Genomic DNA, 26,695 nt, shown 5'->3' with positions numbered 1-26,695 from the left:
GCTGGATAGATCCGCCAGCCGAACCCCCCTCAATTAATGGATGGAAGAGAGTCAACCGGGAGATACCTCCCGTCTACAAGGTTTGGTTCCCCATTTCTATCACCATGATTGAAAAGGCGCCCAAGTCTGGATACTCGAAAGAGATTTGGTTTTCTTCGATTGGAAAACCACCACCGATGTGTGGTTCCGTCATTCGCAAGACAAGTCACTATGGGATGTGCATCATTCGCCGCGATCGAGATCTTGACCTTGGTGAACTGGTATCGGTTATTGAGAACCCAGGTGGTCGTTTCTGGGCATTCTGTTGCGCCTTGGTCTGTCAGGGATTCGAGAGAGGCAAGTCTGCCACGGAGAGCCTTCTATGGGGCGGTCAGATTGTTGAAAAGTTGTCGGAACAGGTTGATTAGAGCTGCTTGAATGCACGATGACATCAACCACTGCTTCAACCTGTCGAGCTTACCTTGTTGGACCTTGGACCAGTTCTTCAAAAGTATCATGCCACTGGGATAAACTAGGAGCACCCGAGTCCTACGAAGGATCAACTGGCTTTTCTCATACGATATTTCTAGAAAAGATCGGCATCAACTCAAAACATCAAAAGTCCCTGAATCATTCCTCATGCAGCCGGCCCACATGGCTAGGGTGGAACCCCTCAAGGGGTTTTTCGTATTCAGGATAAGTTTTCGGAACGACGATCTTCTTGTTGGTTGGAGGTGTTAGCTTCTAGAAAAAGAAGAGACTTTTAAAATAGAAAGGTTGCGCGTCATGACGGAAGAGGCGATGGTGGGTTGGAGGGTTGACGGGTATATAATGAACCTACCCCTTGTCTGTTTGACCTCTCATATAAGCTGGACATCAAGGCAAACAAGACTCCTCTCTCATCTCACAACATTAATAACTTGTTTCATAAAAACCTTGCTTATCATTGTATTGTCAATCACAAACATGGCCCGCCAATGGCATCCCAGAGCAGTCGCTCAAGTCACCCTCCGCGGCCTCCAATTCATCTTCGCCGTCATCAGCGCAGCACTCTACGGCGCCGACGTCGCCAACTGGTCCACAACCAATACACATGCCAACGCAAGCTGGATCTATGCCGAAGTTACCGCAGTTCTAGCTGCCCTGAGCTCAATAGCTCAATGGTGGCTCGCCCTTCCCCGCCCTGGAGCTGTGGTCTGGGATTGTGTTATCAGCCTCCTTTGGCTTGTCACTGTCGCAGTGTTTGCCCAAAACATATCCAACAGCACGGATATGGACCAAAAGTTCTCCATCAATAGAATTAAAGCTGCTGTGGCGATTGATGGTATCAACTTGGCCCTCTGGCTGGCTTCAGCCGTGGAAGCTTGCTGGTGCTGTGGACGAAAGAAGCAGAAACAACCCACAGCCGAGGAAGCCATGGAAGAGGTGGATATTGCCGAGAAGAAGAACCTCAACGATGAAGGGAATGTCACCAAAGAGAAGGATGCGAAAGTGGCACTTGATCCGCCATCATATGCCAAAGTGTGATATTGGACCATGGTGATAGGGGCGCAAGAAGTTGCAGGGGACGAGCCAAGACATAAGCAGAAGTGGAATCCTGATATTTTAAGTCTGTTCTGTTTAACTTGTTTATACGCTGGTGCGAAACTCCAATGATTACGTGTCTTCATGCCCTTTGCTTGGACACTTCTAGAGGCCATTCTAGCCACCCCAACAAGTCTGGACTGAGTAATCCCCTTATTGCATCGAGAAGATGCGCCGCCCACCCATCCATGTACCATGATCGTGTCATCGTATTAAACAAAGGGACGTAGTACGCCAATAAGAGAAGAGCCGGCGGTGCTTTCCGCTGGAGACATCCAACAAAGAGATCCTGCAGGCGGTAGAACCACCCAAAGACAAGCTTATTTGTCATTGGGCCGTTGTAAACTCCGTCCACATCACCATAGTTGGCTTCGTAAATCTCGCAGAGTGACTTGTGAGCTCTCAGAAATAACACGGTATCCGGTGTTTCGTTGGATGCAATCCATGCCCGCAGCTTCTCGAGAGGCTCAATCCACTGGAGGCGAGGGAATCCTTTGACAAGATACTCGGGCCTCGGGTCCTCCGGTTCTGGATCGGCGCCACCACCAAGGGGAGACATAAGCCCCGTGAATAATGTCGCAGGCTCAATGGATTGTCGAATCAATCTCACGCCGTGTATTAGTGGTAACCACCGCTGCGCAGCGACGTCTCCCACGCTGCAGAGGAGGAGGTCTTCAGGACCAGTAGGTCCTGCTGCAAAGGTACAATAACAGACAAGTACGGAAGCGACATATAGGGCACCGCAGTTTGTCTCGTTTAGGTTGGTCAATGTCTTGTTGAGCTCGGTCAATCCCAGCTCCGCGTGTTGCGCGGCGAGGGTGCGATTTCGAGCATGGCGTTCTGTCCCCTTGGGTTCTAGATAACCAAGGTGGTATCCGGCTAGAGAATACGCAAGATGGAGGACAAAATGGTATGATAATCCGATCTCGGGAACATTTCGTGCCCAGAAAACCGCAATGCTCTTTCGAGGATCATCAGAGTCGTGCAGCGTCCCAGCGGTTTGGGTAATGAAATGGAATAGGAATTCAGCATCGGCAACGTTCAAAGGACAAGCTATTGATGTTGAAGCTGTTGAAGAAGACGCCGGAGTAGCGGCGGCGGATGGCGGAGAAGTCTCGGCTCGCTCCGGTTGATGCGGGAGCGGTCTCGTCAAGGCGGCCCAATCTTTTCGTGGCCGGCCCGGACCACGGCGCGGCGTCGTGGAGGGCTCTCCTTGGACAGCACTGGAGTCAGGAGGCGACCTTGACGATGACGGGTCCTCGCCGGTTGGTGGCAAGGGAGCGAAATCGCAGGGAATCCCGAAGCGCACGCAGTTGGCGCAAGCAGGCTTCACCTCGTCGCACTGGCTTGGTCAGCACCGGACTGTAGTTGGATGGCTCGGAAGTCGTGGGTGGTTGCCAAACCGAAGGAGACGAACCTTTACTTTCCTCCTCTTACAGTTGAAGCAGCCATTTCTCGACTTGCGGTGAGGTCTTCGAGCCAACTTAGAGACCCTTGCAGAGGAGAGGCTCTCGGGACCAGACGGTTGAGGCGTCATGGGCTCCCGCGCGACACCCTGAAGGATGTATCGGTGAATGATAGCTTCAGGAGATGCAGCCAAGGCCACCGAGATGCCTGATGCTGATACACCGGCCCTCTGGTATGCTGTTTGGCCAGATTTCGTGATGTGAGTATCTTCCCGAGAAGCCGGGGATGTCTTAGAGGTGCCCGGCGGAAGCGCCGGACTGCTTCACCTTGGCGACCCCGAGAGATCAAGACAAAGAGTCGATATCTTTTGGCCCTGGGATGATACTGACAACTCAAGACTCGGGATCAGAGTGCCGAAGATGGGCGTCGTGAGATGCAGGGGATGGTCGGGTTGTCTGTCTGTTAGTTCAGCCACGACCGGCACCTCGGGTATTCCAGAACAAAGACCGAAGGTGTGGGTCAGATATTGATGATCTTGCGAGATCTATAAGACAGCTTCATGCAGATCCTATCAAGGGCAAGCGTAGAGAAGACGAGACAGGCTCTTGTCAAGTTATGAGGCTGGTCGGTTTATGTGAAAGTGAAATGAAATGGGGATTGGTTGAGCGAGGGGAGTGCTAAGTCGGCGGAGTTAACGGGCGTGGGTTTTTCGGATTTGCTGGAGCGAAAAATGTCCGATTTGCGACGGGAAGCCACTAATCCTCATTCAGCGACGGCTACGACGATACCAGTGAGATGGAAGCCGATGATGGGCTGCAAGCACGCGACGAGGGTTGTGGGGTTTAAATGAGCTTACGAAGCGATTCGCAAGCTGCTTGTTTTCCGCTTCCGACCGTCGTCGTGTAAATCACGACCCTATTTTCCCCCGTACCTATAAATGACGACTGCCCCTGATTCCGCAAGACGAAGACGACTATCCCATCTATTTTAGAACTCGAGGTCAAGAATGCTTACACACCAATTACCGCTGACTAACGGTGAACTGCATGTTAGCGCCAGATTCATCTAACAAAGCCCCATCGCATGACGAATATTCTTATTAATTCTCCGACACTCGTTTTTTTTTCGTCTTGAGGTTATTTTCCCCTTGGGTTTGGAGCCTCGGAGTCCGGCTCGAATACGTTATGAACTCTTTTTGCGTGTTCTCGGCTCCGGCTCCCCGCTGCTCTTGTTAACATGATTCTTCAACTCAAACTGTCTGCGATCGGTTAGACATCTCTACCATTCCGCATGACACCTAAACAGATCAGAGCTCAATTTCATTCTGTCACCCTCTCGAATGGCATGTCGCTCTCGCATTCGAATTCGGAACCATGGACCGCATCGGCTGATGTTCGGGTTCTTGGGAAACCCCGGGCTCCGGAAGGTGGGGGAGTTGAGACGAGACCGCTCATCGAGCCCTCATGACCTTGGTTAGAGAAGGTACCTAAACAACTTGGAGTGGCAGTTGTCTTCTCATTCTCCCAACTCTTGAGACTCACGTAGATCCGACTGTTCTTATCATAGATTTTTGTGCAGAAATACTGCATCAGTTATTAGGTTGGACCTATATCCGGCTGACTAACAAGGATCCAAGCATCCCTGTCTTTCATCTAAACTAAATGCTCACAGCGCCTTGAACGTCATCGAGCATTGCCCCAGCTAGCTTGGCTTGTCCCCCAAATCCCCCCCTTCGACTCGCCCAACCTCCCTCTCACGCTCTCGACAAAGCGGTCGATACTGGACAAGCCATGTCTACGTTCCGGTTACTCATCGAGGACGGTCAGTTCCGCGATAGCTATGGGCGTCAAGTCGTGCTTCGCGGCATCAACGTTGCTGGCGATTCGAAACTCCCTAGCGAACCCGATCAACCATCTCACGTCGGCACCGACTTTTTCGACGGCGATAATGTCACCTTTCACCAGCGGCCGTTTCCAAAGGAAGACGCGCGAATGCATTTTGCGCGACTGAAGCGCTACGGCTTCAATACTATTCGCTACATCTTCACGTGGGAGGCGATCGAAGCGGCTGGGCCTGGACACTACGATGAGGAGTTCATTCAGCACACGATTGATATCCTGAGGATAGCCAAGGAGTATGGGTTCTACATATTCATGGACCCCCATCAAGATGTCTGGTCTCGATTTACAGGCGGTTCCGGCGCTCCTTTGTGGACTCTGTACGCTTGCGGACTCAACCCCCAGAGCTTTGCTGCGACAGAGGCGGCCATCGTTCAAAACACCTATCCCAACCCCGACGAGTTTCCCAAGATGATTTGGTCGACAAACTACTATCGACTTGCTGCCGGCACCATCTTCACATTGTACTTTGCTGGCAAAGACTTTGCCCCGAAGTGCATCATTGATGGCGTCAACATCCAGGATTATCTCCAGAACCATTTCATGAATGCCTGTGGCCATCTGGCACAACGGATACACGAGGCTGGTGACCTTGAGAATGATGTTGTCATTGGTTGGGAGAGCATGAACGAGCCTAACAAGGGCATGACGGGCTATAAAGATCTCAGCGTGATCCCCAAGGAGCATCCATTGAAGAAGGGCACTTGCCCAACAATGTGGCAAACCCTCCTAACTGGCATGGGCCGTGCTTGCGAGGTTGACACATGGGACATGGGAGGACTTGGCCCTTACAAGACTGGAACCAAGCTCGTTGACCCCCACGGCGAGATTGCCTGGCTGCCCGTCGACTATGACGACTCAAGATACGGATGGAAGCGTGATCCAGGCTGGAAACTCGGCGAGTGTATCTGGGCACAGCATGGTGTTTGGGACATGGAGACAGATACGCTTCTCCGGAAAGATTACTTCGCCAAGAACCCACGTACCGGCAAGGCCATTGACTATCCCGAGTTTACCAACACCTACTTTATGGACTGTTGGCGCAAATATGTCAAGACATGCCGAGGAATCCACAAGGACTGCATCATGCTCATGCAGTTCCCCACACTGGAGCTACCGCCCGAGATCAAGGGAACCGAGGACGACGACCCGAGAATGGCCTTTACTCCTCACTATTACGATGGTATCACCCTGATGACGAAACATTGGAATAGCACATGGAACGTCGACGTGGTGGGTGTGTTGCGAGGCAAATACTGGCATCCAGCACTGGCTATCAGAATTGGAGAGACGGCAATTCGCAATTGTCTCAAGGAACAGCTTGCAACACTCAGGAAAGAGGGCCTTGACCGCACCGGAAAGCATCCTTGTGTGTTGACAGAGTTTGGCATTCCCTATGACATGGATGACAAGAAGGCATACAAGACTGGTGACTACTCTAGCCAGTCAGCAGCTCTTGATGCCAACTACTTTGCCGTTGAGGGGGCAGGACTTGAGGGCCATTGCCTATGGGTGTACTGTGCGAGGAACGAACACCAGCGAGGAGATTTCTGGAACGGCGAGGACTTGTCGATCCTGTCGCTAGACGACAAACCTCTGCCGGAATCACCTGTGCCAGACTTCGGTCAGTCATCGTTGAACCTCGTCAAGACGGCAACCACAAACGCCACCAACAATGCCAGCAAAGACGTGGCTGACGATCGGACTGTTACACCTAATAACCTTAAGCGAACAATCACAAATCCATCCATCAGCTCGGCGCCATCTACAAAGGATCCCCAGCTGACCAATGCCCCCGGATACCGTGCCGCTGAAGCTTTTGTTCGGCCTACCCCTACAGTAGTTTATGGCGATGTTCTCTCGTCTGGGTTCAATCTGCGACAAGGCACATATGAGCTCAAGTTGAAGGCACCAAAGGATGCGCCCGACGAGGCGCCCACTGTTGTGTTCCTGCCGGAGTATCACTTCCCCAAGGACCAATGTGAGGTGGCTGTGTCATCTGGCAAGTGGGAGTTGAGCACGGATGATGACGAAGGAACAACGTTACAGAGGCTCAAGTGGTGGCACGCGGAGGGAGAGCAGAGCCTCAAGATCTCGGGCCTGGTGCGAAAGCACAATGTTCCAGTGGGCTCTGATGAGGAGGCAGGGTATCTGGAACAGTGCCAGCAGGGCTATGGATACAATTTTGGCAGCTGCAGCGTCATGTAACGCTTTAAGAGGAGGGGTAAAGGCTTGGTTACTGCAATTCACGTTTGGGTATTGGTGATTGATAGCATCTTGAGATGCGTATGGAGTTTGGGTTTGAACAAGAGGTGGAATTACACGACTACACAGGTTGATAAAGCAACGTTAGAGATACTGGTCCGCACATGCAATCCACTAAGACATTGGGAAATTAGCGATACGATTTCAAGACCGGATACGAAGAGAGCTGCCGATCCATGGGTTAACGACGGAGGGCGCCAGCAAGGTCTGAAGTGCTGTAGCCAGCCCACTACAGTCTGTATCTCGGTCTTCATCACGAACTTGGCCTTCGGTAGACTCCCTGCTGATGTTGCGGACCTCCTAGTGTGACGCCACCACGACTTGCAAACCAATTGCTCGGCCGGCGGGCAATGGCATGGTCATGGTCTGTGGAGAAGGCCAGGACCCAATGTCTTGGGTTGAATAGTGGCCCTCCGGCTTTGAGACGACTTTAAATCTGGGTCAGCGGCCCCTCGTATTTGTCTGGCTTGACTTTGTGCCCTGGAACCGATCCAGGGGGGCTTGCGTCAGTTAAGGGTCAAAGGCTGAGCCGAGCCAGGGCTGAGAACTGTTGGAGGCGACGCGGAGACAAGGGGCTCGCTGCCTTATCTACTACGGAGGCTGTGTCGGAGTCGGACAATGAATGGCGAGGTTGAGTTGATAGTTAAAACGTCACCCCCGAGGCTTTGCTTGCTTGCGTGCATTCCTCTCCTGCGAGGCACCTAACGATCACATCTGCTGTATGCCTCTCAACCTTGAGCACCCCCGTCAGCAAACGGCCGTACAACTGGCGGCACCCCTCTCAGAGCCAGTTGGACGGACCCGATTCGCCAGGGTACCCCCCTCCACCAGGTCGCACAGCTAGCACACGTCCGCGAGTGCTCTCTATCACACCCTGTCCGCGCACCATCCCAACTGTCGCCAAGCGCCAGGCGCCTGCGGGCGAGCGAGACGGAGCAGTGGCTGGGTTCCTTTGCTTTGAGGGGACGTGAGTTGGAGGATAAGGGCTTGAAAGAGTCGCCAATGCCACGGGGCCGAGCGCCCTCGCCCTCCAATCTATCGGTGGTACAACACATTGGGCTCTTGAGTTTGCGACTCATATCTGAGCCATTACACGTGGTGACTCGGAGGATAAGCAGGCCGGCCGCAGATCTGCTGCTACTGTGCGGTAGGTAAAAGTAAGGCATCCATCCATCTCTATCTGATCCTTCTCCCCGTCCGCCGAGCAACACCAACACACCATCAACACCCGACTCAATCAACAACAAAAAACAACAATCCTCAATCCACTCCTCCAGCGCCCATCCTGGCCAGGCCCGGCCCAGCCCCGGTATCCTTGTCCATCCGACCCACTCAACTCCACGCCATGTTACTCCACCGCAGGCACAAGCCATGAATAGCGATAGCTTGCGACGGGTTTCCCGTCCCGCTGCCAATTTCGACCTGCCACTGGCTCCGGGTAAGGCTCAGGCACAGGCCCTTCATCCTCAACCTCTAGCGACAACGACGACGACACCACCAGCAACAGCAGCGGCGTCTCACCAGGCTCTGGCAAAGGCCAGACTCCAGTCCTTCTCGCGGCCCAGCCTTCAGGACCTCGCCCTCGTCGACGGCTCCTCCACCGACCACGCTCCCGCCTATGCCCTCTCTTCGACGGCTCCGTCCTCCTTCTCGTACCCTCCCGCTGTCGCCCCGGCCGTGAGCTCGCCCCCCCGGCCGCTGGGCTCATCCTCCTCCGACCTGCCGACGACCTCCGCACCCGCCCACTTCCTCCACCCCGTCTCATCTGCCTCGAGCTTACGTCCCCGAGCGTCGACCGCCAGCGCTTCCTCCTCCTTGCACACGCCTCCGTCTCTGCCACGAATTCTCACGTCGCCGTCCCTCTTTGATCCTCAGATCTCTGCCCATTTTGTTCCTCGAGGCGGGCTGCCCCCCGCGCCGCCCAACATGTATCCGGCTGGCCAGAGACATGTCTCGGGCGCCGATCCCACGAGGCCATTCCAGGTCCCTCCGCCGCCGCCGCCCATGGGAGGTCCGAATGCCGGCCAGATGGGAACCATGATGAACCTGCCGCCTCCGCCGCCTCGATATCCCGCCGCGCCAGGCGCCTCCGGCGTAATGATCCCCCCACCTCCCGGTCCGCCTCCGGCGAGTGCCCTCGGCCAGCAGCCTCCGTGGCACGGCGCATTTGGGCGCATGTACGACGGGCGGCCTGGCTTCAACATCCCGCCGCCGCCGCCCGGCCAGCACCAGCCGTACAACCCCAAGTTGCACGCCCAGATCGCCGCTGGGCAGACGGTTTCTATCCCTCCTCCGCCCCCGCCGACTGAGGCCATGAGTGCGACCTACATACCGCAAGGCGACACGTACGGAGAGGGCGTTGGTATCCCCGCCTTTGGTCTGGAAGACGGAACCCTGACTGCCAACTCGCAGACATCATGGCCAGTCACGACGCCTCAAAGCGGAACTGACACAAATGCCACTACTCCTATGGACGGCCTGCACTCGGCTACTAACACTCAGCTGCGAGGTGCTTCCAACTCGTCCAACGCGACTGCCATTCCACCGGAGGTTGCTTCCCAGTGGCCCCTCGATACCGTCTTGATCTGGCTGGCCAAGAACCAGTTCTCCAAGGATTGGCAGGAGACCTTCAAGGCCCTCAACTTGCAGGGGACACAATTCCTTGAGCTCGGCAGCGGTCACGGCGGCCGCGGAAACTTTGGCATGATGCATCAGCAAGTATATCCTAGACTCGCCCAGGAGTGCACCAACAGCGGCACCGGCTGGGACCAGCCCCGTGAGCGCGAGGAGGGCAAGAGAATGCGACGGCTCATCAGGAGCATTGTGACTGGCCGACCAGCTGATGCGTCAAAGATCTCGAGCTCTCACGGCCACAAGGAGTCCCTCAATGGCGGACATGGGAACAACTTACCAAGTGCTGGAACTGACCCCATGGACTCGCCCAACGTTTGTTCCCCTGATTAGCTTTTAAATGTTGCTTGCTGACTTCTTTGCAGACGCCTCTTACGGCACCTGGCCCTGGCTTTAGCACTCGGCGCTTCTCGCAGACGAGGGCGACGACAATGCCTAACAGCATTAGCAGCACCAATATCGCCGCAGATTCAAATCATCGAAATATTCTAAAGCATGTCGATACAGACGGTGCTCGTCGCCACAGCCCCAACGTCAGCGAGTCGGGCGAGGGAGCGACATTCCGTTCAGCTGCCGCACGATCAGCGAGCCCCAATGGCAGTCCTGGCATTCCGCCAGCGCTATTCACATCTTCAACTACACCTGTACTCTCACAGTCCCCCAACACAATCAAAGGTGGACATCGATCGCGGAGCAGTCTGGATTCGGTCTCATCGAGTGCCGCCATTTATGGATCTGGAGTTCCCCCCGATGCTGCAACCATGCTTAGCCGAGGCATGAATTTGGGAGATATGGTTCATAGTGGTCGAAGTCACGACATTCGGTCCCGTCAGTCTCCCCTTGAAGCAGGAGAGAGGTCAGCGGGCGGCGAGACACCAGCTTCGGCCAAAGACTCCAAGAGCTTCCTCAGTTTCCTGTCAAGAAAGAAGAGGCAGAATCCAGAAGAGATGGACTCTCCAACTTCGCCGCAAGGTACCATGAAGCCTATGGGACTAGGGGTACGAGGAATGAACGGCAGTGACCCCAGCCTAGATCATCCAGGAACGGGCTTTGGGCCTGATGACAGAAACGCCCACATGGTACATCAACGACCAAGACGAATTAACCCAGTCAGAACCTATGTTCTGGCTACCATGGACTATTGGAACTTCAGAATGTGCGACATTACTGAGGCGGAGTCTCCTGCAGAGGTCCGACAAGTCATCTGCATGCATCTGGGTCTGGGTGACTTTGAGAACTCTTATATCTATCTCACTGAAGTTGGAAAGTTTGACCACATGGATCCTCTGGACGATCAGAGTCTTCTGACGGTCAAGAGAGTCAAGGGTGATCCTCTTGGAACACTAAAGTTTTTCGTTACTCCGCCTGGAGTACCCCCTGCTAACAGCCTGACTGTGGCCGCAGATGTTCCAGCCTCGCTGGCCCCTGGCTACCTTGCCCCAGGAACATCACCCGATGACACGCAACGAAATAGCAGGCAGCGATCTAGCTCATCGCCGCCGACGTCTCGGTCCAACACGCTGACAGATGACAAGATTGACGAGAAGACTGAGAAGACTCTTGCACAAGAGGCAAGCACCTACAGGGCCGAGATGGAGAGGAAGCAACGCGAGTATCTTGCCAAGAGGAAGCAGGCTGCAAAGAGCAGCCCATCTGAGTCGATTGGCCCTGGTATTGTCGGCAGAAATGTCGATTTTGACCAACCTCGAGAATCGCCTTACGAAGACAAGCGCCCTGATCAACTCTTCCCTCAGAGAAAACCCCCCGCACCGCCCAGCGACCCATCTGCCACATTGATCAAGGCCAATTCATTGAGTAAGAAGTCAGGCCAGGGCCTACGATCATCCAGCAGCAGCCTCGAGGGCTATCCTACGCCTAGACACCCGCCGATGGTCACTGGAGAGAGCGAGATGACGGAGAAGGGCAAGAAGGCCAAGCTTGTGCCCCAAGCCAGCGGCATTGGCATTGGAGCGGCGCTCGCAGGTATGGGAAGGAACCTGAGCGCGATTGGACAGTCCAATGTCAAGAATAATCGTGGTGTATCCCCCAACCGGATGTCGACGCAGCCAATCCCCGGAGGTAAGGATAACAACTCTAGCGTTGATTTCTTTCAGCACAACATGGGTCGAAGCAGTCGTGGTTCGGTAGCGACACCAGGTTCTGTAACCTGGAGCAAGGGGAACTTGCCTTTTGTCGTACCAGACTACTCACCCAGCGAAACGCCCCCGCCCGGCGATAAGCCAGCAGGTGTATCAGAAGCTAAGTTATATGAAACAGTGCCAAGGGCATCATCCCCGGCGGAGATGAGCCCCAGCTCGATGCGGACGAGGACGACATTCCCCCAGAGGTCACCGCCGCAGCCGCAGCAGCCACAGCGGCGCCCATCGCATGGCCCTGACACTGAGTTTGAGGACTCGGACGTTCAATTCTCCAAGCCTGCAGCGCCGCCACCACCGGCTGATGACGACAGCGGAGACGACTCTGATGATGGTCTCTTTGCGATCCCTCTGGCCAGCAGAAATAAGGGCAAGCCTGCTGGCAATGGCGCTGTAAACGGCCATAGCCAGAAGCCTAGTCTAACCGTGGAAACATCGCGTGCAAAGAAGCACCGGTCTGTGACCATTTTGTCCCCCACAGTCTCTTACGGCCCGACATCAGAGGGCAGCGAGGACCGTGGCCGCAAGCCCACAACCCCTCGATCCGAGGGCTGGGAATCTGAGGAGAAGGAAAGCAAACTTGGTCGGCGGAAGTCGTTCATTGAGAAGGACGTCTGGGCTAACCGCCCTCCGACGGATGCCCTTATCAACAACCTCGACGACTTCTTCCCCAACCTTGATCTCGATCAACCCGTATTGGAGGATGGCGCCGAGGGAGGGATGCCTCCGTCGCCTATCGCTGAGGGAACTGAGAGTAGTGACACAGGGACAGCACAAGCTCCGCTGTCAGGAGCACCAGCACCCCCAACACAACCACCGCCTGCCATACCCCCGGCCCGACAGCCATCCCTATACAACGACAACGACACGTTGGGTTCTGATGAATCAACCCTCAAGGCTCTGGACCAGCAGCGACCTACATCGGTGGCGCAGAGGAGTCTTCGACGGTCTGGTGGTCTCGGCCGCATGAAGTCTATCCGAGAAGTAGCTCGTGGAGCTCACGAAGCTAACAAGAGGTCCAACTCGACAAACCTGGGACAAGCATCAGGCAACATTATGCGCCGAAAGAGTACAAAGATGTTCAACGCCAACATTGTGCAAATTCGACCAGACAGGCGCGGCAGCGTAATCATGCCACAGATCCCCCAGGAGACGGCACCAAAGCGACAAACAACGTTTAGGTGGTTCAAGGGTCAGCTTATTGGAAAGGGTACCTATGGTCGTGTGTACCTCGGTATGAATGCCACCACTGGAGAGTTCTTGGCTGTCAAGGAAGTTGAGGTGAATCCCAAGGCCGCTGCAGGAGACAAGAACAGGATGAAGGAGCTTGTCGCAGCTCTGGACCAGGAAATCGACACTATGCAACATCTGGATCACGTCAACATTGTGCAGTATCTTGGCTGCGAGCGCAAGGAGACAAGCATCAGCATCTTCCTTGAGTATATTTCCGGTGGCAGCATTGGATCATGTCTTCGAAAGCACGGCAAGTTTGAGGAGTCTGTTGTGTCTTCACTGACGCGGCAGACACTGTCTGGTCTGGCATATCTGCATCGCGAAGGTATTTTGCATCGCGATTTGAAGGCCGACAACATCTTGCTAGACCTGGACGGAACGTGCAAGATCAGTGACTTTGGTATCTCCAAAAAGACGGACAATATCTACGGCAACGACAAGACAAACAACATGCAGGGCTCAGTCTTTTGGATGGCACCCGAGGTGATCCAGTCTCAAGGCGAGGGCTACAGCGCCAAGGTTGACATTTGGAGTCTGGGCTGTGTGGTGTTGGAGATGTTTGCTGGCAAGCGGCCATGGGCCAAAGAAGAGGCGGTTGGTGCCATTTACAAGCTTGCCAACGGCGAGAGGCCACCAATTCCCGAGGACATTCAGGATACTCTTGGCCCGTTGGCCGTGGCATTCATGATGGATTGTTTCCAAGTGTGAGTTCTCCCTGGCAGATACAGGAAGCGTCGACTAACAATTTTGCTAGAAATCCTTTCGACCGTCCTACAGCGGATGTGCTTCTATCTCAACATCCCTTCTGCGAACTGGATCCCAACTACAATTTCTACGATACGGTGTTGTATGCCAAGATCAAGTCATTCAAGTGAGCTAGCCATAGACTGCCAGCCTGTTTCAAAGATGGGTTTTCGTCAGTCTTAAAGCATTGGTTGTTTCCTGCTGCTACTGCTTTTTGCATTGTATGTACATGTTTGGCGGTGGAATTGGATTGATTGCACGCTTTTCAAGAGAGCGACGGCGCATACATGGGGAAATGGGCTTGAACTCCGACCGGTGGCGTTGTTTATTTTGTCAAGATAGCTACAACTGGGGGTAATGAAATGAATTGATTGTAGGACTTGTCATGATATTGAAGCTATTTCGAGTCTCCTGTAGTCACTTTGTGACGAGAAGGTGAATTTGCTTTATGAGATCCAACGTGAATTCATTGCTTGCTTTCGTAATCTATGCATGGCGGAGACTTAAATAAGGTACAAGCCAATGTGAGTTCGTATTCAAGGTAAATTTATTTGTCTTGTGATACCTGTGACAGAGGTTGATGGTGTTTGTGGTTGTGCTGGTGGGGGTGGAGCTGGCTTGAGACGGTGTATCTTCGGTTATCGATATGCAGCAAAATGACATAATACTCTCAGCTGTAGGGCGATGCCAACCGTTGCCTACCTACAACAGCATCTCATATTCTACCTTTTCACTTTCAGTCTCTCCCTTCAACCTCTCTTACAAACTGTTATAAAGCATATTAGACCCTCTCGGGATATCGCCTTCAAGACTCATCACTGGAAAAAGCCCGCCTGCCTGATCATCACACCCTGAACCTCACGAATCGACTGCCCGTGGTGGGGTTACTCCCACAAACAACACAGCCTGGGCAATCATGTCGGGAACCAAGGCAGCTCTCAAAGCCATCAACGATGCTATTCGCCAGCAAAAGTTTGACGATGCAGTGAGCAAGGCCCGAGAGCTTATAGAGAAGGACTCAAAGAATTACCAAGGGTGAGTGAGGGCCTGGTAGCTTACCCCGCCATGAGTAACCCACACTGACATCTATTTCAAGGCACATCTTCCTGGCATTTGCTTTGGACAAGAAGGACAGACTCGATGAGGCTCAAGAGACCTATCGCTCTGCGACATGGCTTCGTCCCCAGGAGGCACAAGCTTGGCAGGGTCTGATCAAGCTATTTGAGAAGCAAAACGCCAAGAAGTTGGTTGATTACCAGCAAGCTGTCGTCAACCTAGCCCAGATCTACCACGCTGCCGAGGATCTGTACAAGGCCCAAGACGTGGTAGACAAGTTTGTCGACTTTGCTCGTGTTCACGGCGACGAGCTACAGTACGCCGACGCTCTCTGGATACAGCTTCCCGAGAGCCCCCTCTACCCCATCCTCGAGGGCCGATTCCCGCATCCCGCAAAGTCCTACGAGCGCATTGCGCACCTGATCGAAAAGTTTGAGAAGCATCGGATAAACACCCTCATTGGAGAGCGCCGGACAAAACTGGGCGCAAAGCTATCCGAGGTCACCATCGAGGCCAAGCGAGAGGTCTACAGCCAAAGCAAGCTTGAACACGTCTACCGGCAGCTTATCAACTGGACAAGCGACGATGATCTCAGAAGGACGTATGAGGAGAAGCTCTTGCAGCTTTGCTACGACCGACTTCTCGTTGCGCCAGCTGGTGCTGAAAAGGGCCAAGAGCGCGAGAAGGTGCTTGATATTGCCAATGGCATGGTTGCCATCAAGCATCCTTACAGACTTGCCTGGGATATCGCAATAGAGTGGCAGGACAAGAAGGAGACCAAGGAGTGGGATGTTGACATTCTGAGGGCGTATTGCTCATTCTTCCCTGAGAGTGATCTTTACAAGGTTATCACGAGCTTCCTAACGAGTCCGATTTCACCCTTTCCTCCAGAAAAGCCCCAAGAGAAAGCAACACCAGATGGTACCGGGTCTGATGAGAGCGAAGATGACGAGGATGGTGGAGTGCCTACCCTTGTTGTTCCCCTGACCGACGAGGATCGTCTGAACATGATGACAGAAGGTATCACCACTGCCGACTCTGTTTTTGCCTATCGACTGGTGGGCCAGTATTTGCTTCACGTTGGAGAGTATGAGACCACTGTCGAACTGATGCGAAAGGCACTTATCCTCCTTGTCAAGGAGCGCAAGAAGACAGGCATATCATTCACTCACACTGAAGATGCCTATTACCTCTCCCTTGGTACAGCCTTGGTGTACTACCAATCCCCGCGACATCACCAGGAAGCAAAGAACCTCTTCGACAAGGTTCTTGAGCGAGATACTACTTCTACTTCTGCCCTGATTGGCGTTGGTCTCATTTACGAAGAAGAGGAGGAATACGACCAGGCCATTGACTTCCTTAGCCGGGCATTGAAACGCGATGAAGCCAACATCCGAGTCAAGTCGGAAGCCGCTTGGGTCAAGGCACTCAAGGGAGATTGGCAAACAGCGAAAGAAGAGCTTCAAGAGTGCCTTGAGCCCCTAGAGAAGCAAGGAGCGGCCTCAAAGGAGTTGCTGGGCGAGACTCAGCATCGTCTGGGAGTTTGTGTCTGGAACATCGACCCAAGCAAGGCCGCGCGGAAACAGCGCAAGGGAGAGTGTGCTTACGCCTACTGGCTGAGTGCACTCAACAATAACCTCAACCACGCGCCATCATACACATACCTCGGTGTCTTTTACGCCGACTACGCCAAAGACAAGAACAGATCGCGAAGATGTTTCCAAAAGGCACTGGAGTTGTCACACGCCGAGGTGGTTGCAGCCGAACGGCTGGCCCGATCCTTTGCGAATGACGGAGACTGGGATAGAGTTGAGCTGGTCGCTCGCCGCATTGTTGAATCGGGCAAGGTGAAGCCACCGCCTGGATCTAAGAGAAAGGGTATCAGTTGGCCATTTGCAGCGCTGGGAGTCGCCGAGCTCAACAAGCAAGACTTTCACAAGGCCATTGTGTCATTCCAGGCGGCGCTTCGTATAACCCCCGAGGACTACCACTCTTGGGTTGGTCTCGGAGAGAGTTATCACAACTCTGGCCGGCATATCGCTGCCACCAAGGCTATTCTGAACGCCCAGAGGCTCGAGGAGGAGACTGAGGCAGACATCTCAGGAGACACATGGTTCACCAAGTACATGCTTGCCAACATTAAGCGAGAACTCGGTGAATACGACGAGTCCGTCTCTCTGTACAAGGCGGTTGTAGAGACACATCCCGACGAGGAAGGCGTCATTATCGCTCTGATGCAGACAATGGTGGACAGTGCCCTTACGTCTGTTGAGAAGGGTTTGTTTGGAAAGGCAGCTCAGCTTGCTGTTGACACAATCGAGTTTGCCAAGGCGACCAACGGCGGCGTGCTCGAGACGTTCAACTTTTGGAAGGCCGTGGCTGATGCTTGCTCGGTCTTTTCGTTGGTACAGAGTCGTACCAAGGACTTTCCCACTCAGTCTATCCGAGAACTGCTTGAAGGCAGCTCGCAAGTGGCCTATGAGATCTTTGCGAGCGTGGACAAGGTGGGCACTGAGGTGGTGTTTGCCAAGGGGCTGTACGCAGACGATGAGCAGCCAGGTGTTGACCTCACTCGATGCATCCATGCTACAATCTTGTGCCACAAGCAAGGAGTGCACATCTCGGCTAACGACCGTCACGCTCAGGCGGTGGCCTACTACAACTTGGGATGGGCAGAGCACCGTGCTCACGTCTGCCTCCCCTCAGAACTTAGGAAGAAGTCGAGCAACTACGTCAAAGCTGCGGTGAGGTGCTTCAAGCGTGCCATCGAATTGGAGGCTGGAAACTCGGAGTTCTGGAACGCTCTGGGTGTTGTGACGAGCGAGATCAACCCTTCGGTGTCTCAGCACGCCTTTGCGAGAAGTCTCTACCTCAATGAGAGGAGCCCTGCGGCCTGGACAAACCTGGGAACTCTCGCCCTCTTGTCTGGGGATATTCAACTAGCCAACGAGGTCTTTACGCGAGCTCAGTCAACCGATCCCGACTACGCACATGCTTGGCTGGGACAGGGATTCGTGGCTCTTCTGCATGGTGATGCAAAGGAAGCCCGAGGACTATTCACTCATGCCATGGAGATTGCAGACTCATCCTCTGAACCGACTCGACGACACTACTCGAGCTCCATGTTTGACCACATCCTCACGGTGACTCCCAACGACCTCAACGTGGCGAACCTCATCCAACCCCTCTTTGCACTCAATCAGTTCCAGAGTCTCAAGCCACAGGACTTGGCCTTTGGACACTTGGCAACTCTTCTTCAGGAACGTACACACGAGAGCGGACGGGCTGTCGATACACTTGAGAAGATCTCGTCGACAATCGAGGCTGACTATGAGAGCACCGAGTCATCTGAGAGCCTTGCCAAGTTTGCCCTGGCCAAGACGGATCTAGCTAGAGCCTACCTTGCGGCCGGGTCTTATGAAAAGGCTATTGAGTGTGGTGAGCTAGCGCTGGGTCTTAGCAGCGAGGAGGCAGAGAACGAGCTTTCCAGTGAGCAGCGTAAAAAGGCACGACTTTCTGCTCACTTGACTGTTGGTCTCGCGCAGTACTTTGATAGTCAGTTCGATGAGGCTGTCTTGTGCTTCGAGTCTGCTCTGGAAGAGTCAGATGGAAACCCAGATGCAGTTTGCCTCTTGGCCCAGGTTCTCTGGGCCCAAGGATCCGAGGCTTCGCGGGATAGGGCACGGGAAGCATTGTTTGAGGTGATTGAGAGCAGGCCTGATCATGTTCAGTCGGTGCTCCTACTTGGTGTCATTGCCCTGCTCGACAATGACGAGGATAGTCTCGAGGCAGTTGTGGAGGAACTACACGGCCTCCGCACAAACGACAAGGTGACGGCTTCAGAGCAATCCAAGATTGGTCAAGTACTACGTGCGATTGCCACGCTTGGAGAAGGCAAGACAGAAGACGACATGAAGACTCAGATCCAGACGGACATTATGCTGTATCCTGATCTGCCACACGGTTGGGCTGCTATGGCAGAGTCTGCGGGAGATGAACACGCAGCGCAGATGGCGCTCAAGGTTGCAGCAAGGGGTATTCCTCCATGGGGTCTACTCGAGGCCCAAGATTTGGCCGAGGCGTATGCTGGAACTGAAACTGCTGGTGATGCTCAGACAGCGGCGGTGCTGGCGCCTTGGGAGCAAAGTGGATGGAACTCATTGGCCATCGCAACTGAAGGGATCTAAAGAAAGTAGTTGGTCTTGTTGTATGAAGAAACGATCATGAACTATGTCATGGATAGCGGGAAAAAGAATCATGTCTTATCATGTAGAAAAGGGGGTATCTACCTGTATAACGCCAAACACATCAGCCCAAGACCTTACTTTCATGATGCCTGTTGCTGCTCATTTTGTCTAATCTCCTCCTTCAACCTTGCCAATCTACCATCCGCCCACGTCTTTTGCCATGCTTCGATCTTGCCGCCCAGCAAGACGCATTTCTCGGGCTCTAGCAGGATAATTCCACGGGCGAGTACCGTTCCAGCTTTAAGGAGCATCTTTTCGCCAATTTGTGTCTTTCCAACGCCGATGCCGTCGATACGCTTTAGTTCTAGGGCGTAGAGCTTGACGCCCTTGCAATCCTGCACCACGAGTCTATGCGTTGCCTTCTTGCTCGCTGTCCTCGCGTTGGCTGCTGCTGCTGTCGTTGGACGCTGAGTCTGTTGCGTTTCAGGATTATCGTCGTCTTCTGCCGTGACGCGGACAACTTCTCTCCCACGCGTCGTCTCTCCCCTCGCAACAGCCTCCATCTCCTCGACTTGCTCCCATCGACTCAGCGAGATGTTTTCCACGTCTAGAACCTGCACGTGTACAGGCCTCGGGAGACGGCGCTCGCGAGATTCAGGCGAGTCTGCATCTGGTGGTAGACTTTGTAGTGAGGCTGTGTTTATGAGGGTGCTGTTGGTGATGTCTGCTGCTAGGAGGCGGGCCTTTGCCGTTGCTACAAGAGAAGGCAGTGGAGGTGGAGGAGACCTCGCCGTGATGAGAGAGTTTAAAAAAGTTGTAGATGGATATGGGAGATGATGAGCTAGTATAGAAGCTCTAAGCTGCCCGTTGAGGTCCATTTTTAAAGCTGTCGTGACTCGAGGTTGCACCATCACCAAGTTTAATTTGTTGGTGTTTTTGCAGCCTCGCTGAACAATGACGTTCCAGGCGGCTGAAAGTGGACCCGCCCCTATAACTTAGCGCCTCGACCCCCTGCATCATCCACTGAAGGCCTCCACCGTGTCCCCCCAGCCTCAGCCTTGTCCCGTACATCCCCCCTCGACCGTTTGGATCTAGACAGCTTCAAAGTGAGGGCATCGCCAACTATCGAATTCATTCACCGTCAGCTACAATGTCTACTATCGCTTCTCCTCGCGAACCTCCCCGTAGGACGCCAACATCATCTACACGTCCATCCTTCGAGACAACCCGGTCGGCCATCGCATCTCCCGTCCTCGGCCAAGCGCCCGCGTTCACTCCTCAACCGCGCAAGACGTCCTCCAACCGAGCCGCCCTTAGAGAGTACTACAATTTAAGAGCACAGGCCCCAAGAATCGAGATACCAGACTCGGAGGTGCCAGCCAGCGAACTCGACGGACCTAATTTTGATCCCGAGGAACATGTCAGCAAGGTTGTCGCAGAGAGCAGTCTCGAGGAGCTGCTGAGGCTGTACACGCGCGTCGTAGGCGAAGTGCGGGCGCTCGATGCGGAGAAGAAGGCCCTGGTCTATGATAATTACAGCAAGCTGATTACGGCGACTGAGACTATCCGCAAGGTACATCTCCTTGTTACCATTGCGATACTATAGACATGCTGACTTGAACCCCTTAGATGCGAGCGAATATGGACCCCTTAAACCCAATGGCCTCTACTCTCGACCCCGCCATCGCCCAGATCTACAGCCAAGCATCTTCTATACGAGATGCCCTCCGCAAGACGGTCCCAGCACCAGATTCGGACCAAGGCAAGAAACGTGAGACAGAGGCGAGGCAGCAGCGTACAAGGGAGCTGGCAGCACAGGTCCTAGCGACGCCAGAGAGGATACGAAATCTAGTCAAGGAGGGCAAGATTGCGCAAGCGCGGAGAGAATGGATCATGCCGAGGAAGTTGCTAGAGTCGTGGAAAGAAAAGGGCATCGGCGGGAGCGACGTCGACGAGTGCATCCAAGAAGGCGACGAGGCCTTGAAGCAGCCAGAGCTCAAGAGCAGCACACCGAGTCCGAGGATATCAAGAGACGAGCGTCTATCTAGGGACGGACGACTATCGAGGGACAGTCGAGTATCCAGGGATGAACGGTGATATATGACGGATCGAATATACCCAATGCTTTTAATAGTAATCTTCTCATCACCCAACGCCCAACCATGAGATGTCAACTCCAACCGCCTCGCCTATAATGACACAACGCATGGTATCTTGATAGACCGCCCCTTGCATCACTTTGATTCAAGATCGTGCACGTCCAGAATGGTAAATGGGTCCTTGTCATACTCGCTTGTCACCACTTCAGCTTCGGGCACTGATTTCTTCAACTGCTCCTCCAGCAAGGGTCCAAGTACCTCCTTAAGGTATCCGCGCTCGGAATTGCTGTGAAACACTTGGACGAGAGTGCGGCCTTGCTGGATGGCCCGTAGGGCAGAGTGATGGCTCGTCTCGCCCGTCACCAGCAGGTCAACGTTGGCCTTCTTTAGAACGTCGTAACCGCTACCGGCGCAAACGCCGAAACTCTTGACCTTTGTGGTCTTGACTTCTGCACCCACTGGCGAGGCCACCATCAAGTGCTGGAGACCACCGAGCTTATCGGCAAGACGGATGAGGATCTCGGGGAGGGCAACCTCCTCCTCAAAACGGCCGATGGCACCGTAACCCGCGCCCTGATGGGTCTGGGGCGCAGTCTTGCAGGGGATGGCAACGGACCGCTCCGACTTGTGTGACCCAGCGACGATATTAGCGAGCCAGGTGTTGAGGCCCTCGGGAGCGGCATCAACTGCCGTGTGGGGGCAGTAGACGGCGATACCAGCCTTGGCCAGATGAAGAAGGGTTGCCTGCTGAGGGTCGTTGTTGGTGATGGACTTGAGACCACCGAAAATGAAGGGATCTACGGAGTGTTAACCAGGTTCAGAAACATGAAGAGGTAGCATACGGTAGCTGACAATGACGCTCACGCTCTGGGCAATGGCATCAACGGCAACCTGAAAGGTCAAGTCGTTTGTCACCAAGACACGAGGACTCCTTTTCCTAGCGTCCGTCTCCGAGTTGCCAACAAGTAGGCCGACATTGTCCCAAGCTCCGTCAGCTAGCTCTTCGGGGTACCTGATATCTGTCAGTATATGTTGAACTTTGACGGTGAAGAGAGGGGCTGTACAGCTTCTGCATGGAATCCACTACAAGCTTGGTAAAGGTGGATGGCTCAACCTGCCAAGCACCCCAAGCTCCAGAGTCGGGCATTTTGGGTGAGGATGAGTTAAGGTGTGGTTGAGATGAAGTTGGACCACGACAAGAGGAGCAGGATCTGCTCAGAGGCGTAAACCGAGTTGAGAATATGGATCTAGCAGATGCAGAAGAAGTTGAACGAAGAATAAATTGACGGTTCAATCTCAGAACAGAGCCTTTCATAGTAGAACAAGCCCGTGAGAGAAGGTGTTGACTGGTCAGTGTATCACCTCCTACCTCATATGCAGCTTGCACCAAAAAAGCAAAGGGTCCAATGAGCTCATACCGTGTCAATTTGAGAGAAACACACACTGTCCGATCAAATGGTCGGTGCACCTGCCGAGAAACTCTACCTTTACCCCACGATGATATCTAATCAATCAATCTTTCATCGCCAACTCTGACTCCCTTTCCCACACGCTCCTTTTTTTACTCTGCAACTCTTGACCACATACACAAACCATGTCACAAATCACAGACGAGACTATGCGCGAGGCTATCAAGGAGCGTCTCGGTGCTGTTCACGTTGAAGTCACAGACATGTCTGGTTAGTAAACCTGCCTGAGCAACCCCTCCATGGTTTTACCCCTCCACGCCCCAGCCTCTCCCCGATCCCGGAAAGGATTTCGTCGCTAACTTTTCACCGCCAAGGCGGCTGCGGACAAGCCTTCAACTCCCTCATCGTCTCCTCCCAGTTCCAGGGCCTCAACTCCCTCAAGCGCCATCGCCTCGTCAACGCCGCCCTCAAGGACGAGATCGCCAACATCCACGCCTGGACCGCAAAGTGTCAGACCCCGGACGAGTACGCCAAGGCCAACGAGGCCAACGACGTCGAGATGCAGTGATAGAAAATAGGCTTGGGCTTTACGAAAAAATGGGCACGCGACACGCATGAATCACGAGGTTGGGGTAACGAGATATCCGTACAGGGGCCGGCTCAAGGCATGCCGCCGTACACACTACGAGGAGGAACAAATTCATCGACTTGATAATTAGAGGCTCTTTATTTGGCAAGCGTTCAACGCGATAACAAGACGATTTGGCTGGTCATCCATCTCATCTCTTTTGCGCCAGCACCATGTGTCAATGTTCTTTTCCCACCCAAGGGCTTCTCCAACTCCTTTATGAACTAACAGACAGACATCTCCGGCATACTGCGCTTCTACAGGAGGCCTAGCAAATCATCACTGTCCTTCTTAGGCTGCTGCAGCGCCCCGCCGTGAGCCTGCTGTAGCTGCATCGCCGCTGGAAGAGGCTCGCTGGTGTTGGCACCTCCAAAGTTCAAGCCTTCGAATCCATTCATCAGGTCGTTCATACCGCTGCTCGGTCCAGCAGCAGGTGCGGCGCCACTGCTTGAAGCCGCCGGCGCATCAAACATGCTCATCATGTCTGCCATAGCACCAGAGGGGCCACCAGATGCTGGGCTTGCCACGCGATCAGGGGTTGCAGATGCGCTGTTCTGCTCCTGAGATGCAGGGGCCGCACCATCAAAATCGATATCCAGTAGGTTCTCAATGTTGTTCTGGGATGAACCGCTACCAGAGCCATTGGCTGCAGCAACGGATGCCGCGATGGGGTTTTCGGCGGCGTTTTGCCGTTGCTCCTGGATGGCAGCCCGCTGGATTTCGTCGGCACCGAAACGACCCTTGCCAACAAACGACTCGGGAGGCTTGTGGTATACTGAGGCGAGAGTCGATAGCTCAGTAAGGAGCTGCTCCAACAGAGCAGGGGGGAGGGTAGTCATGGTGGTTGTGATTGTAGGCTTCTGAGACAAAACGATGTTCTGAAAGCTATTAGCAATTGCATCAACTCTTCACTCTAAAGTCCCTTACCTTGGCAATCTCTGGGTCCGAGGACAGCAGACGCCAGTACACATACGCTCTGTCGCGGATATCGGGGTTATCGTTCTCCGCTGTAGCCGCCTGGAGCACCTTTTGCACAAGGCCTTGGCTGCTGCCAGGCTTCTTCAGGAAGAGCTTGACCACAGCTGTCAATATTTGAAGTTGTGTCTGCGTGCTCAGTCAGCGTTTGTCTCTAGGCTTTATAGTGAATCTTACTCACCTGTGTGAACTCTTCCATGAACGACTCGACAAAGCTCTCTAGGATCTCGTCGGCATTGTTGATCTTCTCAGCATATTCACCAACAATCCAGATCAGCGAACCGCGGGCGTTGGGCTCATCCAGCTCATCAATGTGCTGACACAGAGTGGGAATGACACCCTCGTAGCCAGGGTACTTGCGCAGGATATCCTTGATGACGACGATCACCTCCTGAACCACATAGTTGACCTTGGTGGAGATGAGGTCCTCGAGAGCGGCCACGCACTTGTCGCTAGCGCTCTCAATCTTGATGGCCACCTGACCGATAGCCTTGACGGCTCTTCGGACAAAGTCCATGTCAACTTCCAGAGCATACTCCTTCAACTCAGCAAGCAGCTGCTCGTAGTTACTCTCGTTTGCTATCCTCACCATAATCTCCAGCTTCTGAAGCTTGACATATGGTGGGTCAGTGTACTTGCAGAAGAAGACTCGCATCTCCTTGCTCAGGATATCGGGCTTGGCTTGGAGGAGGAGATCAATATTTCGCAGAGCGACATACTGAACCTCGGGTGCCGAAGCAACCAGGGTAACTATACATGTCAGTCAAAATTCCAACAAGGCACTGTGGTAGACATACCCAGTGGAGGGGCCATCTTCTTGAGGTATGACCTCACGAGCTCAGGGTTAAGCGCCTGCATGTGGATGAAAACAACCTTGACCGCAGCAAGAACCACACTAGGGTTGACATGCTGGAACTGAGGTGCCACACGCTCACAGATATGCTCTGACTCCTTCTGGTCCGTCGCGCCGTAGTTGGCCAGAGTAGTCAGGATGGTAACTCGTCCCCATTCGGTACATTCGTTAAGGGCCATGAGGAGCTTCTTCAGGGTCACAGGTGTAACAATCAATGCCCTCGTCTCAGGCGCCGTCTCGGTGATCTCAGACAGGGCCGTCACCGAGTTTGCGACGACCATGGGGTTGGGGTCACCAATCAGCTCCTGGAGCATCTCCAAAAAGCCGTTTTCGATGCACATCTGCGGGTTAAGATCGAAGAGCTTGGCGACGCAGATGGCGGCCGTCTTGCGCACGTATGGTGATTCGTCCCGTAGGGTCTTCCTCAGGGGCTCCTCCATGTAATCCACCATCTTGTCTACTCTGATGCATCCCATTGTTCGGATCGCCAATGCTCGTATCAGTGGATTCGGATCTTCAGAGTCTTGGACAAAGGTATTAACGGCGAGAATGCATAGGTCGGGATGCGACTTGGCGTAGTTCCTACGTCCTCTTGTTAGCTCCTGACCTCACGAACACAATCCCAACCAAGCTCAAGCAAGGCCCAGCAGCTGTACAGATTCATCCACCTACATCAAATAGAGATATACAAGCTTCTTCTGGTCGAGGTCGCCCGTTGCAATGTTCTTGAGCACGTCGGGGAAGAGAGCCGAAACATCCTTGCCAAGCGTCATGGCCATGATGGTCTTTTGGATCGACTCCTTGCGCTCGTAGGCATACTGCGAGACCAGGCCGGCGCGCAGCTCAAAGGTCTCGCCCTTGCGAGGCACGGCAAAGGCGCCGCGGATGCGATTCACCGCCATCGTCGAGGGAGTTCAAGGATCGTCGAGGGGCACGTGGCGGAAGAGATAGCTGAAGGAGGACGGGGATTGTGACGTCCAGAAGGCGGCGGTGACAACGGGGGTCGAATTCGATAAGGCGAGTGTTTCCTTTTAGCTGTCCGGAAGCGCAAAAGGCCGCATCCGCCGATGATTCTGCTTATCGGAGGATGCGTAAAAGATGGGAGGCGTCGTCGTCGAGAAAAGGCGACGTAAGAAAGGAGTTCGATGACCGGGTGTGGTTGAGGCAGACGCAGCTGTCACTGAAGATGGACGCCAAGGCCACGAGGATGTGGACGGGCTGCCACCCACTGAAGTCGCAGCCTGGGCCCTGCCGCTCAGTGGACATAGTGGCACTGCCAACTCAGGTTCCCCCTAACTCTAAATTGCCGCCTGATTTCCGTTCCCGTGCAGCGTGGCTTCAATCGCTAACAATTATTTTTAGCCGCACATGGCTTAGTCACCTCCCGACATCGCCAACTCGAGAATACAGTATCTATATCATCACAAGAGACCCTTGGCTGGGCTCTCTATGTGCTGATAGAATATTTAACGGCCTTTTCTATCTCTTTGTAACGGTGTCGAGTTTACTTCAGTTCTGCCCGAGAAGATGCAGATGCCCTGAAGCAACATACCCCCTAAAATGGTGAGCAAGCTCTATTCACACTCCAACT

The 26,695-nt window shown here is 53.9% G+C and overlaps 10 protein-coding genes across 10 annotated transcripts; 6 read left to right on the top strand and 4 right to left on the bottom strand.

Annotated features, from left to right (window-relative positions):
* Positions 1-945: 945 nt before the first annotated feature.
* Positions 946-1,506, top strand: NECHADRAFT_78710 (uncharacterized protein; the record flags this gene model as incomplete). The annotated part of the gene is made up of 1 exon (XM_003051942.1): positions 946-1,506. One exon carries the CDS (start codon positions 946-948, stop codon positions 1,504-1,506), a length of 561 nt encoding a protein of 186 aa, XP_003051988.1.
* A 139-nt stretch (positions 1,507-1,645) lies between these two features.
* On the bottom strand, positions 1,646-3,136 carry NECHADRAFT_38606 (uncharacterized protein; the record flags this gene model as incomplete). Its single annotated transcript, XM_003051488.1, has 2 exons — positions 1,646-2,905; positions 2,981-3,136. Coding segments are annotated over 2 exons (1,416 nt in total), but the record flags the coding sequence as incomplete, so codon positions are not given.
* A 1,624-nt stretch (positions 3,137-4,760) lies between these two features.
* NECHADRAFT_39138 (glycoside hydrolase family 5) lies at positions 4,761-7,076 on the top strand (the record flags this gene model as incomplete). The annotated part of the gene is made up of 2 exons (XM_003051941.1): positions 4,761-6,910; positions 6,953-7,076. 2 exons carry the CDS (start codon positions 4,761-4,763, stop codon positions 7,074-7,076), a joined length of 2,274 nt encoding a protein of 757 aa, XP_003051987.1.
* Positions 7,077-8,504: 1,428 nt separating this feature from the next.
* Positions 8,505-14,275, top strand: NECHADRAFT_68087 (uncharacterized protein; the record flags this gene model as incomplete). Its single annotated transcript, XM_003051940.1, has 3 exons — positions 8,505-10,079; positions 10,130-13,857; positions 13,908-14,275. 3 exons carry the CDS (start codon positions 8,505-8,507, stop codon positions 14,026-14,028), a joined length of 5,424 nt encoding a protein of 1,807 aa, XP_003051986.1. The 3' UTR covers positions 14,029-14,275.
* Positions 14,276-14,813: 538 nt separating this feature from the next.
* On the top strand, positions 14,814-19,140 carry NECHADRAFT_92487 (uncharacterized protein; the record flags this gene model as incomplete). Its single annotated transcript, XM_003051939.1, has 2 exons — positions 14,814-14,932; positions 14,994-19,140. 2 exons carry the CDS (start codon positions 14,814-14,816, stop codon positions 19,138-19,140), a joined length of 4,266 nt encoding a protein of 1,421 aa, XP_003051985.1.
* A 140-nt stretch (positions 19,141-19,280) lies between these two features.
* Positions 19,281-20,018, bottom strand: NECHADRAFT_38279 (uncharacterized protein; the record flags this gene model as incomplete). Its single annotated transcript, XM_003051487.1, has 1 exon — positions 19,281-20,018. The coding sequence occupies one exon, from the start codon at positions 20,016-20,018 to the stop codon at positions 19,281-19,283; it is 738 nt and encodes a 245-aa protein (XP_003051533.1).
* A 272-nt stretch (positions 20,019-20,290) lies between these two features.
* On the top strand, positions 20,291-21,237 carry NECHADRAFT_39130 (uncharacterized protein; the record flags this gene model as incomplete). Its single annotated transcript, XM_003051938.1, has 2 exons — positions 20,291-20,713; positions 20,770-21,237. 2 exons carry the CDS (start codon positions 20,291-20,293, stop codon positions 21,235-21,237), a joined length of 891 nt encoding a protein of 296 aa, XP_003051984.1.
* A 137-nt stretch (positions 21,238-21,374) lies between these two features.
* NECHADRAFT_39118 (uncharacterized protein) lies at positions 21,375-22,386 on the bottom strand (the record flags this gene model as incomplete). Its single annotated transcript, XM_003051486.1, has 3 exons — positions 21,375-22,036; positions 22,082-22,251; positions 22,304-22,386. 3 exons carry the CDS (start codon positions 22,384-22,386, stop codon positions 21,375-21,377), a joined length of 915 nt encoding a protein of 304 aa, XP_003051532.1.
* Positions 22,387-22,833: 447 nt separating this feature from the next.
* Positions 22,834-23,216, top strand: NECHADRAFT_38673 (uncharacterized protein; the record flags this gene model as incomplete). The annotated part of the gene is made up of 2 exons (XM_003051937.1): positions 22,834-22,918; positions 23,023-23,216. The coding sequence occupies 2 exons, from the start codon at positions 22,834-22,836 to the stop codon at positions 23,214-23,216; spliced, it is 279 nt and encodes a 92-aa protein (XP_003051983.1).
* Positions 23,217-23,356: 140 nt separating this feature from the next.
* NECHADRAFT_104001 (uncharacterized protein) lies at positions 23,357-26,006 on the bottom strand (the record flags this gene model as incomplete). The annotated part of the gene is made up of 5 exons (XM_003051485.1): positions 23,357-24,154; positions 24,204-24,380; positions 24,433-25,001; positions 25,049-25,686; positions 25,777-26,006. The coding sequence occupies 5 exons, from the start codon at positions 26,004-26,006 to the stop codon at positions 23,534-23,536; spliced, it is 2,235 nt and encodes a 744-aa protein (XP_003051531.1). The 3' UTR covers positions 23,357-23,533.
* Positions 26,007-26,695: the final 689 nt, after the last annotated feature.

The sequence above is a fragment of the Fusarium vanettenii genome, assembly GCF_000151355.1.
Source record: "Fusarium vanettenii 77-13-4 chromosome 4 genomic scaffold NECHAsca_3_chr4_2_0, whole genome shotgun sequence".
Classification (NCBI taxonomy): Eukaryota; Fungi; Ascomycota; class Sordariomycetes; order Hypocreales; family Nectriaceae; genus Fusarium; species Fusarium vanettenii.
Note: the sequence above shows the minus strand (reverse complement) of the source record. Positions and strands in the feature narration are given on the sequence as shown.